The sequence below is a fragment of the Myotis daubentonii genome, chromosome 5 (assembly GCF_963259705.1).
Source record: "Myotis daubentonii chromosome 5, mMyoDau2.1, whole genome shotgun sequence".
NCBI classification, from domain to species: domain Eukaryota; kingdom Metazoa; phylum Chordata; class Mammalia; order Chiroptera; family Vespertilionidae; genus Myotis; species Myotis daubentonii.
This window is the reverse complement of record NC_081844.1, coordinates 24,874,645-24,891,646: the sequence shown is the minus strand read 5'-3', so window position 1 is coordinate 24,891,646 and position 17,002 is coordinate 24,874,645. Positions and strand designations below refer to the sequence as shown.

The following is a 17,002-nucleotide window of genomic DNA, read 5'->3' as shown; positions in this document are numbered from 1 at the left end:
AGAACTATTGCTCCCTAGAGACTCAGATGATGTGCTTCTGATTCTTTTGTCCTAAAAACATATGGCATGAGCACCCATGAAAGCCTTATGTGGAAGACTCTAGAAGCAGGGGTGGGGAGGACATTCCTACCAAGGAGGTGGTTAGGGCTGTGTTTAGAAGCCCAGTAGCATCTCCAGGGCATCCAGCAGAGGGGGCGCATTCTCCTAGGACTTGGTGGACCACTCATGTGACTGACCTCAGCTTATTCAGAGGACAACTAATAGTGCACAGTGGCCCAAGGCCTCTATCACGAGTCACATTGTGAGCATGACTCTCTGGCATGGTCTTCTAAGGTCTGAGCTATACAGTCACTCTGATCAGGAAAGATACTCCAGGGCTTTAAAGAGATGACCTAACAGGCTCAAGGTAAAGCATCATGAAGACAGGCCTTCCTTTGGAAGGTGCAAGCCCTCTAAGTTAACTCTTTGTGGCACAGGAATAAATAGTGAATCAGGAATGCATATTGAAAGAGCTCATGTTAAACCTAGTGCTGGAAAGAAGTGGTTGCTTACCTGATCCAGCCTTCAGATGAGACTGCAGCCCTAAGCAACACCTGTACAGCAGCCTGTGAAAGACCCTGAAGGAGGAGCCATGCAGATGTGAGAGAGTTCCAGGGAGAGGGAACAGAGGGTGTAAAGGTTAAGAGATGGGACTTAGCTTCCAAGAAGTGAAAGCTAAGAGGGGATGAAGGAAGGAGGTGATATCATAAGGGCCATTGGAATGCCTTATGGACAGGATGACACCCCCATTTGGGGCCTGAACAACTGAGCTGCTGGTGGAACCATATACTAAAAACAGGAAAATATGAGGCCAGACTCCAAGACAGCCCCCATGACCTTTGCCTCCTGGTGTGTAATACCCTCTTCTTGAGTGTGGGAAAGGCCTCATGACTCACTTCTAACAGTAGAGTAAGACATGTGGTAAAATGTCACTTTCAAGATTTGGTTACAGAAGATTGAGATTTCCATCTTGCTCCCATGGCTCTCTCTCTTTCTCCCCCCCTCCCCTTCCCCCTCCCCTGCCCATCCCTCTTCCTCTCCCCCTTCTCCTCCTCGCCTCTTCCCCCTCTCTTTCTCCCTCTCCCTCTCCCTCTCCCTCTCCCTCTCCCTCTCCCTCTCCCTCTCCCTCTCAATCTCACTCTCACTCTCACTCTCACTCTCCTTCTCTCTCTTGCTCTGGTGAAACCAGCTGTCACATTGTGAGCTGCCCTGTGGAGAGACCTATGTGGTGAGGAGCTGAGAGCTGCCTACTGAACAGCCAGTGAGGAACTTAATCCTGTCAACAACACCTGAGTGAACTTGGGAATGGACCCTTCCCTCAGCTGACACTGTGGCCCATTAGTGACCCTGGAGCTAAGAACCCAGAGGAGCCATACCTCATTCCTGACCCACAAAAACTGTGAGATCATAACTATTTGCTGTTATTTTAGGCCCTTATGTTTGGGGCAATTTGTAGCACAGCAATAAATCACTAACACAACATATTTGGCCAGAGATTAAGAGTTGAATCAGGAATTACAGTGTTTGCCAGTTGAAATAAAATTGTAATAGATGTGTGCATTGGGTTGGTTTCCCTGAACTGCAGAGTCTGAGATAAGGATTGAGTGCAGGTACATCATTAGTAGTGGATCTTACAAAGCATGAGAAGAGAAGAAGGGACATGAGATAGGGAGGTTTAGGTAGTAAATCACGAGAGTTTGAATGAACAATTTCTGCAGTGTGCATGGGGATCAGTCCTTCCAAGGACCTTTCAGAGTGTGTAGAACACACCCTTGAGGAGTGAGGGAGCTGGGTTATTGATCCACCAAAAGTGATGGAGGGTCATTCCCAGGGATGCTAACTCCCTATCAATTCTGACCTGGGGCCACATGGGCCATAGAAAGCCCCAGGCAGAGCTTCTTGGGTGTTCAACAGAGCAAGGACTACAGGGAGACGACGAATGAGGAGCAAAGATTGATTGTTCTTTTGGCCTTTGTTCTACAATTTCCTCTCTGAAATCAACAAAAATATATTTAAAAACAAAAAGAGAAGGTACTAAGGAGGGGATCTGTTTCCATTCACAGGACACTTTTGCAGGAAGAATAATAGAGTGCAAGAGACAGTGTGGATGAGGAAGTCCCTGTGCCTGAGGTGTCAGCAGTAGCAGAGAGGTCACCTCACTCCTCATCGTGTCTGCCACCACTTCTCCTTACTCTCCCTCATGCTCACCCACCTTGAAAACTGGCTTCGTTTTTCTGACTTGAACATTAGAAAGAAGAACCTTCCTCATGGCCTTTGCACTGGCCAGTGCCTCTGCTCAGCACACACAAAGAGAGCTTGTGTCTCCCTTCTTCTCTTTTGTTAAAGAAAAAATTTTGAGACCCAAAGCTTTTCTTTAAAAATGAAAATAGGGTTTATTAATCCAAATACCAGCCAGGAAAGGACCAGGTCCTGGGGCATGAAGTCAAAACCAGCAGCAGAAGAGAGAGGCGGCAAAGAAAGACATGTCCACTTTCCTGGGAGAAAACAAACTGGGGCAGTTCTAGGATAGGAGCACAAGAAAGAAATATTTACTACTTTGGATTCGTTACAGCCAACAGTCCTGAAAGCTCATGCATGTGCAGGCTGCAGGGGCACTGAGTGTCGCTACAGAAGTTGAATCAAAGTTCCTGTTAGGTTAGGTGGCTCAGGAGACGGCAAAGGAAGAGAGTTGATCAGAAAAGGAAGAAAGGAAAGGCTTTATTCTGCGTCCCGGGGGGACCCACGAACCCCAAAGACAGGGCACGTGGATCCGCGCCAACAGGGAGGGGGGCGCTTTTTTTATACAGCTGTTCAGTGAGGGCGGGGGAACATGAGCTGTGGGATTTCCCGCCGTGGGGGTTGTCACGGTTTCCAGGTGTCGCCATCTGTCTGGTAGCTGACCTGTTAGGAATTTCAGGGCGGGACCAGTATCTGCGTCACCATCTACCTGGTGCACTGGCCTGTTACAGATTCTAGGAAGGGCCCAGTATCTATGTCACCATCTGCCTGGTGCAGGCATGCTTCAGCCCCCGGACCCCCTTTCGTCCTAACAGTTCCAACATACAATGAGGAATGTGAGCAGTGTTTTGTAAGTGGGCCCACAGCTTTGACCTGGTTGACTACTATTATCTTTTTATCCCACTTCTTAGCTCAGTGCTATTTAATTTAGGACATCTCAGATTTTTTCCTGCTCACTTTTGAGGTCTCTGTTCAAATGTCACCTTGCTTACAGGTCTACCTATACACCCATGAAAAATGGTACTCTCTAGCCACTTTCTCCTTTAGACATGCTGTCCTTTTCTTCATACCACCGGCCACCATATGAAATAATTTATCATTTTATCATTTGCTTCTGCATTCTTTCTCCCTCATTGCATTGTAGAGACTTTTGTTTTCAGTACCCTATTCTCACAACCTGGACAGTGCCTAAACATGGTCAGCACTCAATTTACATTCCTGCGAAACATGAAGAAATTCTCATTAAAAACTATAGAATAAAACAAAATAAAACAAAACAAAAAACTGTAGAATACATGAACCCCCGCAGAGACATAGGTGACTGGGACAAATATTCCATATCAGGGGTAGCACTGGATATCTCCTAAAAGGGACCATAGCCATACACACAATACTAAAATTAATTTCTTTGTTATAAAATATGAAATATAGCATTTTAAATATGTGAGGAATGCAACTCAGTGAAAAGTAGCCATGTTATTTTCAGCTTTCCTGGTATTCACTTTCACCACATGGAACCTGAGAATGTTACACAAATTTCAGAATTTCTTCTTTTAGGATCTTTAGAGAAACCAGAACTGCAGCCCCTCAGATTTGGGCTTTTCCTCTCCATGTACCTGATCACTGTGTTGGGAAACCTGCTCATCATCCTGGCCATCAGCTCAGACTCCCACCTCCACACACCCATGTGCTGGGGTCATTGTCAGCATCTACTAGGGTTCAAGAAATCTGGCAAAGGGGCTGTGCATTAATGGATTAAAGAGACTAGACAAGAAATATAAATTTGAAAGGGATTTTGGAGGGCCAGAAGGAAACTTAGTTCCAGTAACTAAGCTCCTGGAATCTCTGCACCCAGGGCTTTTTTTAAAAAATATATTTTATTTTTTTTGTTTGTTTGTTTTTTGTTTTTGTTTTTTTACAGAGAGGAAGGGAGAGGGATAGAGAGTTAGAAACATCGATGAGAGAGAAACATCGATCAGCTGCCTCTTGCACACCCCCTACTGGGGATGTGCCCACAACCAAAGTACATGCCCTTAGCAGGAATGGAACCTGGGACCCTTGAGTCCACAGGCTGATGCTCTATCCACTGAGCCAAAGCGGTTAGGGCACACCCAGGGCTTTTTATTCACGCATTTTGCCCTCTAGCAAAGCAGATATACATATCAAAGGTAAGGCCTGGTAAACAATAAAGGACCATCAGGTTGGGGGAAACTGCCCTCAGCTGTCCGGCAGCAGGCAATCATATGCAGATCTTCAGCCCTGCTGAAGGTGTCCATCAGCCTTTTGATGGACCTCCTGCATTTATTATGCTAACTACTGTTCCTAGCCTCCAGCACCCACGTACTTCTTCCTCTCCAACCTGCCCTTGGTAGACATCTGTGTCACCTGCACCCCCTTCCCAAGATGCTGTGGAACATCCAGACACAGAGCAAGGTCTTCACCTATGAAGCCTGCATTACTTAGATGTATTTTGCCATACTTTTTGCTAGGTTGGATGTTTTCTTCCTCACTCGGAAGGGCTATAACCATTTTATGACCATCTGCCACCACCTGCACTGCATGGTCACCATGAACCCTCTGCTCTGTGGAGTGCTGGTTCTGATATGCTGGATCATGAATGTTCTGCACTCCTTCCTACAATGCTTAATGGCATTACAAAGGTCCTTCTGCATGGACATGGAAATCCCTCACTTTTTCTGTGAACTCAGTCAGATGATCAAACTTGCCTGTTCTGACACAATTTTAACTAACATGGTGATGTATTTTTCAGCTCTCCTGCTTGGTGCTGGTCCTTTCTCTAGGATCCTTTACTCATATTCTAAATTAGTGTCTTGCACACATGGAATGTCATGAGCTCAGGGGAAGTATAACACTTGTGTGTCTCACCTCTCAATTGTCTCCTTATTTTATGGTATGAATTTAGCTATGTACCTCAGCTCTGCTGCTACCCACAATGCACATTCAAGTGCCACAGCCTGGGTCATGCACTCTGTGGTCACACCCATGCTGAACCCCTTCAACTACAGTCTCAGGAATAAAGACATCAAACAGGCTCTGAAGACATTCTCTGTGAAGGGAACTACAAACAGGCCAGTTGTCCTAAGACTGAAGATGTGCCCATGATGGCAGAGGTCAAAGCCTCAGAGTCACACGTCATGATGATTTTGAGACTATTGAGGTAGAACTTGATCTTTCCATTTATTATCTGGAATTTCTATTTCTTTAACCTCATCTTCTCTATTCAACAAATGTAACTCAATTAAGTTCTCTGCTCTCTCAGATAGTCAACAGCTTTTCTCTTTGTTGCTTTTCTACTTTTTTAAATTTATTTTCATCGTGCATCAGAATATTTGGAAAAAACTATTTATCTAATGAGACAACATGGGTATATTTCGAATATTTTCCCTCAAATGACATATATCATACCAAATATATTTTTTTTAACTAAAGAATCATCCTGAATTGCACTACTCCTATGAAAAAGCTGCACTTAATGACTAAGGCAATTTGTACCATGTTGTATGATTCGAAAATCTGAGATCTCTGCTGTTCACTTTTATGACTGACATTCTTTTATATATCACTATCTCAACTGCTGTTCTTGATAATGTAGATTCCGACATACCAGTATGTTTAATAGCTGGTCACTGGGTTTTATTCTCCTCATTAGAATCCTGTTCTCTTTCAGCTCAGTGTTCATATCCTTACCTTAGCCACTTACAAAATGGTTATCAAATCAATGTCTCCAAGAGGACTCTTCATTGAAAGATAAATTTTAATAAATAGGTTGGCCTAATACCACCTTAAAATCACAGATGAATTTCAATATGATGGAGAAAATTTTTAAATCACACATTGTATTACTATGTAAAATGTTTATTCTTCATACTATGCATCTATACATTGGAGTATGGAGAAATGATGCCCATTTGGAAAGGGGTTTATACATATGATTGAAGACTGGTTGGTGTTTCTCTATATTTTATTGGGTTGAAAATTTGCAGTGCTTTCTATAATTTGACTCTTTTATTAACATAAAGAATATAGATTCCCTCCCTCTAAATTTTTCATAAGAATGGAAGGGATGGTAAGTGATCATTATCAGTTCCATCCATTATACATCTCTATTATGCTCAGGATAATATTTATCCTTTATGATCAAAGAATGACTGAAGAGAGAAATTCCATTCTTTTTTAAAAAATATATTTTATTGATTTTTTACAGAGAGGAAGGGAGAGAGAGAGTTAGAAACATCAAACAGCTGCCCCCTGCACACCTCCCACTGGGGAGGTGCCTGCAACCAAGGTACATGCCCTTGACCGGAATCGAACCTGGGACCATTCAGTCCGCAGGCCGACGCTCTATCTATCCACTGAGCCAAACTGGTTAGGGCAAGAAATTGCATTCTTGTTTAGTTGTGTGACACAGGGTTGCCAGTTTTCCTACACACACATATGTGTTCTTTCCACCTCTCCTGCTTACAGGGAAATGAACCTCCAATGAGTTTTTCTATATAGTTGTCTTAAATAAACTAACACAGTAACAATGAATGCTGTCTTCTAAAAATAAAATAAAATAAAAATGGTAAGCGTCCTGGTTGGGTGGGTGTTGTCCCAAGCACTGAGAGGTTTAATTCCTGGTCAGGGCACATGCCTGGGTTTCGGGCTCTATCTCAGATTGGTGGACATGTAGGAGGCAGCCAATTGATGTTTCCATCTCGCCCTCTCCCTTCCTTTCTCACTCTAAAATCAATAAAAATATATTTAGGGAAAAAATTGTTATTCTCCCTTAAAATATCTAATTTTGTTTGTGTCTCCTAACTTTTTTTTCTTGATTAGCTTTATTAGAAATTAGTATGGTTTGGATTTATAAATTCTGTTTTTCTGTTTTTAAAGCCATCAATTCCTGTCTTCATCTTTGTTATAAACTTAATCTGCTTCCCTGAAGCTTGTTTTATTCTATTAATGAATTCAATTTATTCTCATGCTTTATTTTATTTATTTATTTATTTATTTTTCTTTATTGATTAAGATATCACATATGTCACCTTATCCCTCCCATTGCTCCCCGCCCCCCACCGCCCCACTCATGTCCTCACCCCCCTAGTGTCTGTGCCATTGATTATGCATATATGCATGCACACCAGTCCTTTGGTTGATCTCTTCCCCTTCCCCCCACCCTCCCCTGCCTTCCCTTTGAGGTTTGACGGTCTGATCCATGCTTCTCTATGCTTTATTTTTATTAACTGAAAATTTTAAGGATACTTTTCATCTGAGTACAGCTTTCGTCACACCCCGAGTCTTGAGATATAGAATTGTCATTGTAAACTTTTTTTTTCCAAATATGTTTCTATTGATTTCAAAGAGGAAGGGAGAGGGACAGAGAGATAGAAACATCAATAATGAGAGAGAATCATTGATCTGTTGCGTCCTGCAGGCCCTCTCCTAGGGATTGCATCTGAGGCCAGGCATGTGTCCTGGCTGAGAATCAAACCAATCCAAATGTGACCTCCTGGTTCATGGGTTGATGCTCAACCACTGAGAGGCACCTGTTGGGCTCATTGTAATCTTTTAATAGTAGTTTGAATAATTCTGTTTTGACCAAGTTGTACTTGAGGAGATTGCTTTAAAAATTCCCCCATAAAGTTTTTTTTAGTTGAGTTCCATGGCCTTGTAGTTAGAGAATATATCTGAATTTTTTATTCTGATGTTTTGAAATATGTGGCTAAGAAGTTAACTGACTTTTGTCAGTGTTCCATAGGAGCTTTAAAAGGAGATGTATTATTTGTTATAGGCTACAAAGTTCAATATTTATCAGTTAATTAAAACAGTTTATAATTCAGAAAAAAAAGAGAACAAGTGCCAATAAAAACCAACAACAGATAACTACTGTCCTCACGTATATTTACTTTGATTATTTTATCACTAAGCTATTGCTGTATGACAAGCCATCCTACAAGCAAATTATTAAATATAATGACATTATTACCAAGTGAGATTGCATGTTAGGGAGTTTTTATGAGCTCAGCCAGTCTCCCTGTAAGTCTGTAGTCAGATGTGAGTCTCTACATGTGTTTCTAAGGCTCATTCATGATGTTGTGTGTGGCCATAGTGATCTTCTCCTTTGAAGCAGTACGTCATTGGTTTAACTTATTTCTATATCTAGTTTTACCTTCTATTTTAAAGAAAACAAATAGTACTGAATATGAATTGCTTTATTTTACTTCCGTGGTTCCAATATCCTTGAAACTTAGCTTTTCTCCCAGGTAGTAGAAATACCTCCTACCATTTCTCAGTGTGAATCAGTTTCCTGAGCTCTAGATCCTAGGCTTTTCCCCTTCCATGTTCTTTTTTTTAAGTATAATTACATAATGTAAACTGAATATGATAAAAATCCACTATTTGATGAAAAAATGTCATACAAAAATTGCAGTCCATACCTCATGTTTCCATTTGTATATGTCAAGAAAGTGCACAATAAACTTTAATGGCTTCTTATAGTAATTGCTAAATATTTAATATACCTGAGCCTAAATTTCTATTGAAATATGGCTATATACTTCATCTATTGCTTGCAACATTCATCATGGGGATAGTAAATATAACTTCAGAGGAATATTTTAAGCAATAAATAAAGTATATGGCCATATTTCATTGAGCCAAAACAAAGTGTGTATGTATATGTGTGCTTATTCATATACATTTTTATTTCAAACAAACATACCTACTTATATGTACACAAACACAGATTCATTTATAATCACATATTTCATGTTGAAAAGAAACTTAAGAGAAATGTAAAGAGGATAGAAATGTAAAGAATGAATTTTTGAATTAACATAAAATTAAAAGATGTAGAATTTAGGAATGAAGACTTAAAGTAAATGGTAGACATGAATTAAAATGATGAATTACTTTGCATATCTTAATGCCCCAAAGGCACCAAAATCTGGAGCACATTTACAATTATGCAATAAGAAATTCTCTGTCAGCTAAAGAGGCTGATATCTCCATACTGATTACACATTTCCTTTACTTAAGGGGGATTACAACTCAAAATGCCTTTACCCAGGGAAAGATAAATAAATGAATTGAAGACACTTGATCTCAGCTTCCTGAAGAAAATTTTCATTGGATAAAGTGTATTCACTTTTTAATGTTAATGTAAAATACCACACAAGTGATTTAAAACAAACACATTCATGCTCTTACAATTCCTGAGGTCAGAATCAGGAAATGGGTCTCAGTGGGCTAAAATCAAGATGTTTGCAGGGCTAGGATTATTCTGGAGGATACAGGGAAGAGTCTATTTACTTTCCTACTCCAAGTTTAGATTAGAGTGTAAAATAATAGAAATATGTTTTTTATAACAAATATTTCATAATGAGGGAGTAAATGGCAGCTCTTAACTTGTGATATAAGGAGGAAATGTCAAATTCTTTTGGCTAATGTGTCATGAAGCCCTGTGTGTAATACTCAAAGTTTACATCAAAGGAACTTAGTTTCCCCCTTTGTTGAAAAGAAAAATAGCAATTATCTGTAGATATTAGGGGCTGTGTCCCTATAAAAAGTCAATATTTGGAGATTCAAGTTTTCTAATCCATACTATACCCCCAGTCTTAAATTTGAAAAAATTTTAAATCAGGGTTGAGGTAAGGTGCTGGAATGTTAGTCCTCTGAAACCCAACAAATGTAATGGGAAAAAACTAGTAAAAACTGGACTCACTTCAATCTTAAGCTTCTCTTTTGGGAACAGTATCTCCAGAAAAACATTCCCTTCTGCCCAGACCCACAGGGAAATCAGGTGATTAGAAGTTGCAGTAACCAGACAGAAATGCACCTAATGAGCAGACATAGGGAGCTGTAAATATCTCCTCATCTCCAGTCTCTCAGCAGGTGTGACCTTGGGCTGGATGGGACCTGGTTGTTGCTTTTGGAATCCTAAGTTTGTCTAGGAGACCTGTGCTTGCCTCCTTCCCGCTGTCTTGTCTGAGCAGAGAGCTTCAGTCCCCATCATCACCCACCTAGGAGTTTGGACTTTCCCATGGAGACCTTCCCCTCAGAGTTCCCAATCAGGTGAGCCCAAAAGTCCAGTAGGTATTACAGGAAAGTGTCAGGGAGAGTCAAAGCCAAGCACATGTACCTGAGGTCTCTTGATAGGCACTAGCCTATGGTTGTTTATTTACTTGATTAACAAATTAATGACTAATTTATGATGCTAAAAAATGAACATTGAACTAATTGCTGATAAATAACTGACGGAAGACCAATTTTCATCATCTCATACACTGAACAGTGTCTGGAACATGATCTATGATCAATATACATTTCTCAAATGCATGAAAGATATTCTCAATCAAGCTGCAATATGTATTATGTTTGAAGAACAGGGTGATGGTAGAAAAGAAATTCTATTGAGAAATGCCAATAGAGATACCATAATGGGGAATAAATCACACACCAGAAATAGAAACTATTTTCCTGATAATAAAAAATAAAAATGTCATTTATTCTCAGTTACTAATGCTGGCTAATGTGACAATTAGTTATTCATTTTTTTTCTATGTTTGGGTAGTCACGTCCTGCAACACAGGAAACCAAGCAACGGTACACAAATTTCAGATTTTCTTCTTCTGGGACTTTCACGGGCACTGGAGCTACAGCCCCTCACATTTGGGCTTTTCCTCTCCATGTACCTGGTCACTGTGTTTGGAAACCTGCTCATCATCCTGGCTGTCAGCTCAGACTCCCACCTCCACACGCCCATGTACTTCTTCCTCTCCAACCTGTCCTTGGTAGACATCTGTTTCACCTCCACCACCGTCCCAAAGATGTTGTGGAACATCGAGACACAGAGCAAAGTCATTACCTATGAAGGCTGTATCACACAGATATATTTTTTCATACTTTTTGCTGGCTTGGACAACTTAATCCTGACTGTGATGGCCTATGACCGGTTTGTGGCCATCTGCCACCCCCTGCATTACATGGTCATCATGAACCCCCGGCTCTGTGGACTGCTGGTTCTGCTGTCCTGGATCATGAGTGTCCTGAATTCCTTGCTAGAAAGCTTAATGGTGTTGAGGCTGTCCTTCTGCTTAGACTTGGAAATCCCCCACTTTTTCTGTGAACTCAATCAGGTGCTCCAACTTGCCTGTTCTGACACCTTGCTTAACAATATTATAATGTATTTTTCAGCTGGGCTGCTATGTATTTGTCCCCTTTCTGGGATCCTTTACTCTTACTCTAAGATTCTTTCCTCCATACGTGGAATTCCATCAGCCCAGGGGAAGTCTAAAGCATTTTCTACCTGTGCATCTCACCTCTCAGTTGTCTCCTTATTTTATGGCACGCTCCTAGGAGTATACTTCAGCTCTGCTGCTTCTCAGAGCTCACACTCAAGTGCAGCAGCCTCAGTGATGTACACCGTGGTCACACCCATGCTGAACCCATTCATCTACAGTCTCAGGAACAAGGACATAAAGAGGGCCTTGGAAAGATTCCTTTGCAGGTAAGCTTTTCATGAGCCCACTGTACTAGGCTGAAGAATTGCCCATGAATGCAGGATTCAAATCTTCAGGGCCAGAAGTTCTGATACAAATTAATCCAATATTTGGACCATATGAAATTGGAAATTCTCATTTATCTCATAGGTTAACATGAATTACTTTAGCATCATTTATTATCTTATGACATATTTCATTCCTAGTAATTTTTCTGTTGTTTTCCTGAGAGAATAGTCATGAATTATACTACCCCTATGGATAAAATTATAATTGGCTACTGAGGTCATTTGGATAACTTTATTTTAGAGGAAACTCTGAGACCACAGTTTTCACTTATTTGTTCCTTGTTATATTCTATAGCATTACCTTTACTGCTCTTATTGGTAATGTAGCCTTTGACATGCTAGTATGTTTTATAGCTGGTCTCCTGGTTTTATGTTCTTCATTCTATTAGTCATCTCTGTGTCCACATGCCTACCATAGCCACTGGCAAAAATTGACTATCAAACACATGTTTCTAAGAAGAATCTACAAGGAAATACCCATTTTAATAGATGGATTGGTCTAATATGGTTAGAGTCAGAGATAACCCTAAATGTGATGAAGCAATAATAGCCATACAATTTTTTCCTGTACAAAATATTTTTCATGGCACTTATGTACTTAATAAAGTGTGGAATATGCTGTCCATGTGTAAGGCTCTTTATTAATTGGGGTGAAAGATTATGTGGAATATTTTATGATTTATTTCTGAACTATTTCACAGTTTTTGCTTTAAAACTTTCTTTTTATATGCTTTTTTTAAAGTGAGAGGGAGAGAGAGAGAAACATCCATATGAGAGAGAAATATTTATCGATTGTCTCCCATACACATTCCAACTGGGGATCCAATCCACAACCTGGAAATGTGCCCTGACTGGGAATAGAACCAGCAACCTTTCTGTGCATGGGATGATGCTCAACCAACTGAGCCATACAGGCCAGGGCTCCTTGAAAGCTTTAAATGTGCTCCCTACTAATGTGACTCTTTCTAGTGTTCTAAATTCACTATCTCCCCTTTTCTAAATTTTTTCAAATGCACCAAAGAGAAAGTGAGTGAACACTATCACACAATAAGTATTTTTATACTCAGGAATATCTTCAATCTTTTTTAAAAGTATATATTTTTACTGATTTCAGAGGGGAAGGGAGAGGGAGGGAGAGATAGAAACATCAATAATGAGAGAGAATCATTAATTGGCTGCCTCCTGCACTCCCCTACTGGGGATTGAGCCTGAAACATGGACATTCCTTGACTACAGTCGAACCTGGGACCATTCAGTCCCCAGGCCAGTGCTCTATATACTGAGGCAAACCAGCAAGGGCAATATCTTCAATCTTTATGATCAAAGGCTGAATCCTGCCCTGTTATGTGCAGATTTTCTTGCACAAACACGCATGTCCTTCTATCCTGTCTTGACTGCCTGGAAGGGAACCTCAATGGAGTCACTTTTATCTAAAATGCATTGGAATTACAGTATGATTGTGAGTGCTGTCCTCAAAAATCAGTACAAATGCCAAACGTAAGAAGTAGCAGATTATTATAATATCCCTCAGTTCTTTTTGCTTTGATTATAGTATCAATTCACTATTGCTATATAATAAGCCATCCTAAAAGCAAATAGTTTAATATAATTCCTTTATTTGCCAATGGGTTTTTATAGTGGGGTGGTGTTCTGATCTCTGCTGCTCTCGTCATGAGTCTGCAGTCAGCTATGGGTCAGCTGGGGTGTCTCTGCTGACCTTTCTAATGTATTAGGGGCTCAGCTATGGTGACTGATCTAGGGGGGCTTGGCTAGAATAAATGAGCTCTGTCCGCTTGTCCTCTCCTTCTCTGGAACGCCCCCTGGGTTTGTTCACATGGCTCAGCCAGGGATCCACGTGAGAGCATATTAAATTGGCCAATACAAATAAAAAATCCTAAGTCCAGCCCAGATTCAAAGGTGGAGAAAAAGACTACTTCTCTGGAACTCACAGTCACATTGCCAAAGACATGAAAGCAGATAAAGAATTGGGGCCATCTCTGCATAGAGTCTACCATTTGTGTCAATTTTAATTCAGTAAAGTTTTATTTCTACATCTGCCCTCAACAGCTGAGTGATCTTAGAGAAGAAAGTGAGAGTAAGTACATATTTAATGAGCAAATGTGGAAATCCTACACTAGAGGGTCAAGCCCTTCCAAATGTAAACATCCCCACTCTGCCACTTGTCTCCCACTTACCATTGCTAGGCTGAGAAGAATTAGAACTTTCTCCTTCCAGATATCTTGAGTCCAGGGACTTAACTCATTGATTAGCAGAGCTAGAGAGCTGTTCTTTTTTTGATAACCATCTTTTATGGCACCCTCCTGTAGATTGATTGCTTTTCTTTTCATTGAGCTGCTCTTAACATATTCATAATGATTTCCAATATGATACTTGTATTTGTGGGGTGTCAAGGTCCTGATGGAAGGAGATGACATTTGAATTGCACATACAACAGAGAAATAGGTATTTGAAAGAGGAGAGAGAGTTGCTGACCTTATGCTCAGTGAGAGATGCCAGTCACAAAAAGACAACTACTGCAAGGTTTCACTTATATGACATATCTAAAGTCAAATTCAGTCCAGCCAGTGTGGTTCATCGACCTATGAACCAGGAGATCATGGTTCAATTTCTGGTCAAGCCACATACCTAGATTGTGGGCTCCATCCCCTGTGGGGTGTGTGCAGGAGGCAGCCAATCTATGATTCTCTCACATCACTGATTTTTTTTTCTCTCTCTTCCTCTCCCTTCTTCTCTGAAATCAATAAAAATATATTTACAAATAAGAAAAAAGTTGTCAAATTCATAAAAATAGAAAATAGAATGGTTTTTGCCAGGTGTGAGAAAAGAGGGAATCAGGAGTTAGTGTTTAGCAGGTGTAAAATTTCAATTTTGGAATATGAAAAAAGGGTTGTAAAATGTTTGTACAACAATGTGAATGTACTTAACACTACTGAACTACACACTGAAAATGGCTACAATGGAAAATGTTATTATGTTTTTACCACTTAAATTTTTTAATAAAAGGAAGTTCTTACACATGCTACAACATGAATGACCTTAAATACATTATGCTGAATAAATTAACCAGTCATAAAAGGACAAATACCATATGACTGCACTTTTATGAGGTCCTTAGAGAAGTCAAATCATAGAGACAGAAAGTAGAATTGTAGGTGCCATGAGATGAGGGAGGAGGATGGGGACCATGTTCCAGGTTGTGAAGTTGATAAAGTTCTGGAAAAATGGTGGTGATGGTTGCATGTGAATGTACTTAATGTCACTAAACTGTCCATTTAAAAAGTGCTTAAGATGGTAACTTTTATGTTATGTGTATTTCTTCACATTTGAAAAAATATCCAAGGCAAGATGCTATGAGTGTCTCTGTACTGTTTTCTTTTCCTTTTCTCCCAGACAGTAGCCAGGTAGGAAAGAAAATCTATGATGCGTTAAAGGCCTAAGATTTAGGGTTTGCTTATTACTAGAGCAGAACTAAGCCCATCCGGACTCAGATGTGGCAGCTGACACTTGAGTTCTCTCTGGTGTGTGCTGATGCCCTCATCCATGAAACCCAGAATTGGGACTATGATGAGAAGTAAGGCACTTGCCACTGGAGCAAAATGTAAGGGGTCACCAAAGAACTCAATAGTCAAGATGACTATTATTTGAATGCAGTATTTTGACAAAATGAAAATTAATGCTAAACATTCATGATGATAAAAATAGTAAAATGTTAAATTAAGATGGGGTCTGTCACAGCAATGTATTGAGACATTGTAGAACAGAGGCCCAGGGAACAATCAATCTTTGCTTCACATTCGTCTCACCATAGTCCCTGCTGTGGTGAACAGCCAAGATGCTCTGCCTGGGGGCTTTCTATGGCCCATGTGGCCCCAGGTCAGAATTGATAGGGAGTTAGCATCCCTGGAAATGACCCTCCATCACTTTTGGTGGATCAGAACCCCAGCTCCCTCACTCCTCAACGGTGTGTCCTACGCACTCTCTCAGAAGTCCCTGGAGGGACTGAGCCCCATGTGCCCACAATAGAAATGTGCTCATTCAAACTCTTAGTATTTGCTATCTACACCTCCCTATCTCATGTCTCTTCTTCTCTACTCATGTTTTCTAAGATCCCTTTATAATAAAATGCCTGTACTCAATCCTTGTCTCAAGCTCTGCAGTCAGGAAAAGCCAGCCCAAGGCAGATGTCTATTATAGTTTTATTTTAAACTAGCAAACTCTGTACCTCCAGTTTTACCTCCTAATCTCTGGCCACATCTGTTGTGTTAGTGATTTATTGCTGTGCAACAAAATTGCCCCAAATATAGGGGCTTAAAATAACAGCAAATACTTATGATCTCAGAGTTTATGTGGGTCAGGAATGAGATATGGCTTCTCTGGATTCTTTGCTTCAGGATCTCTAATGGGCCACAATGTCAGCTGAGGCCTTGATGAGGGAAGGGTCCATTCCCAAGTCTACTCAGGTGTTATTGGCAGGACTCAGTTCCTCACTGTCTGTTCAGTAAGCAGCTCTCAAATCCTCACCACATGGGTCTCTCCACATGGCAGCTCACAATGTGACAGCAGGTTTCATCAGAACAAGAGACAGAGAGGGAGAAGAAGAAAGAGAGGAGAGGAAAAGGGAGGGGAGAGAAAAAAAGAGAGTGGGGGGAGAAAAAGAGAGGGTTGGGAGCAAGATGCAAATCTTAATCTTCTATAACCAAATCTTAAATGTGTCATCTCACCGCCTTTGTCTTACTCTACTGTTAGAAGTGAGTCATGAGGCCTTGTCAGCACTCAAGAAGTGCTGTTACCCATGGATACCAGGAGGTAGAAATCATGGGGGCTGTCTTGAGGTCTGTCCAATGATTTCCCCCTTTTATTTTATGGTAACACCACCAGCTCAGTTGTTCAGGACCCACATGTGGTGTCATCCTGTCCATAAGGCATTCTAACTTTGCTCCAAAATGGCCTTTCTGATATCACCCTCTTCCTTCATACTGTCTTGGTATTCCTTTTCTTCTTAGAAGCTCAGTCCAACCTCAGACCCTTTGCACCTGCTGTTCCCTCTTGCCTGGAACTGTCTCACCCCAGACATCTGCATGGCTCCTCCTTCACAATCTTTCACAGGCTGCTGTCCTGGTGTTGGTGGGGGCT

The 17,002-nt window shown here is 40.8% G+C and overlaps 1 protein-coding gene and 1 pseudogene across 1 annotated transcript; one reads left to right on the top strand and one right to left on the bottom strand.

Moving 5' to 3' along the window:
• LOC132234517 (adhesion G protein-coupled receptor E2-like) overlaps nt 1-17,002 on the bottom strand; it is a 674,172-nt pseudogene that overhangs the window by 112,966 nt on the left and 544,204 nt on the right.
• On the top strand, nt 10,878-11,792 carry LOC132234175 (olfactory receptor 7A10-like). The gene has a single exon (XM_059695218.1). The coding sequence runs from the start codon at nt 10,968-10,970 to the stop codon at nt 11,790-11,792; it is 825 nt and encodes a 274-aa protein (XP_059551201.1). The 5' UTR covers nt 10,878-10,967.

Excerpts from the sequence above, each read along its gene's own strand:
- LOC132234175 (XM_059695218.1), top strand. The coding sequence starts at position 10,968 with ATGTACCTGGTCACTGTGTTTGGAAACCTGCTCATCATCCTGGCTGTC.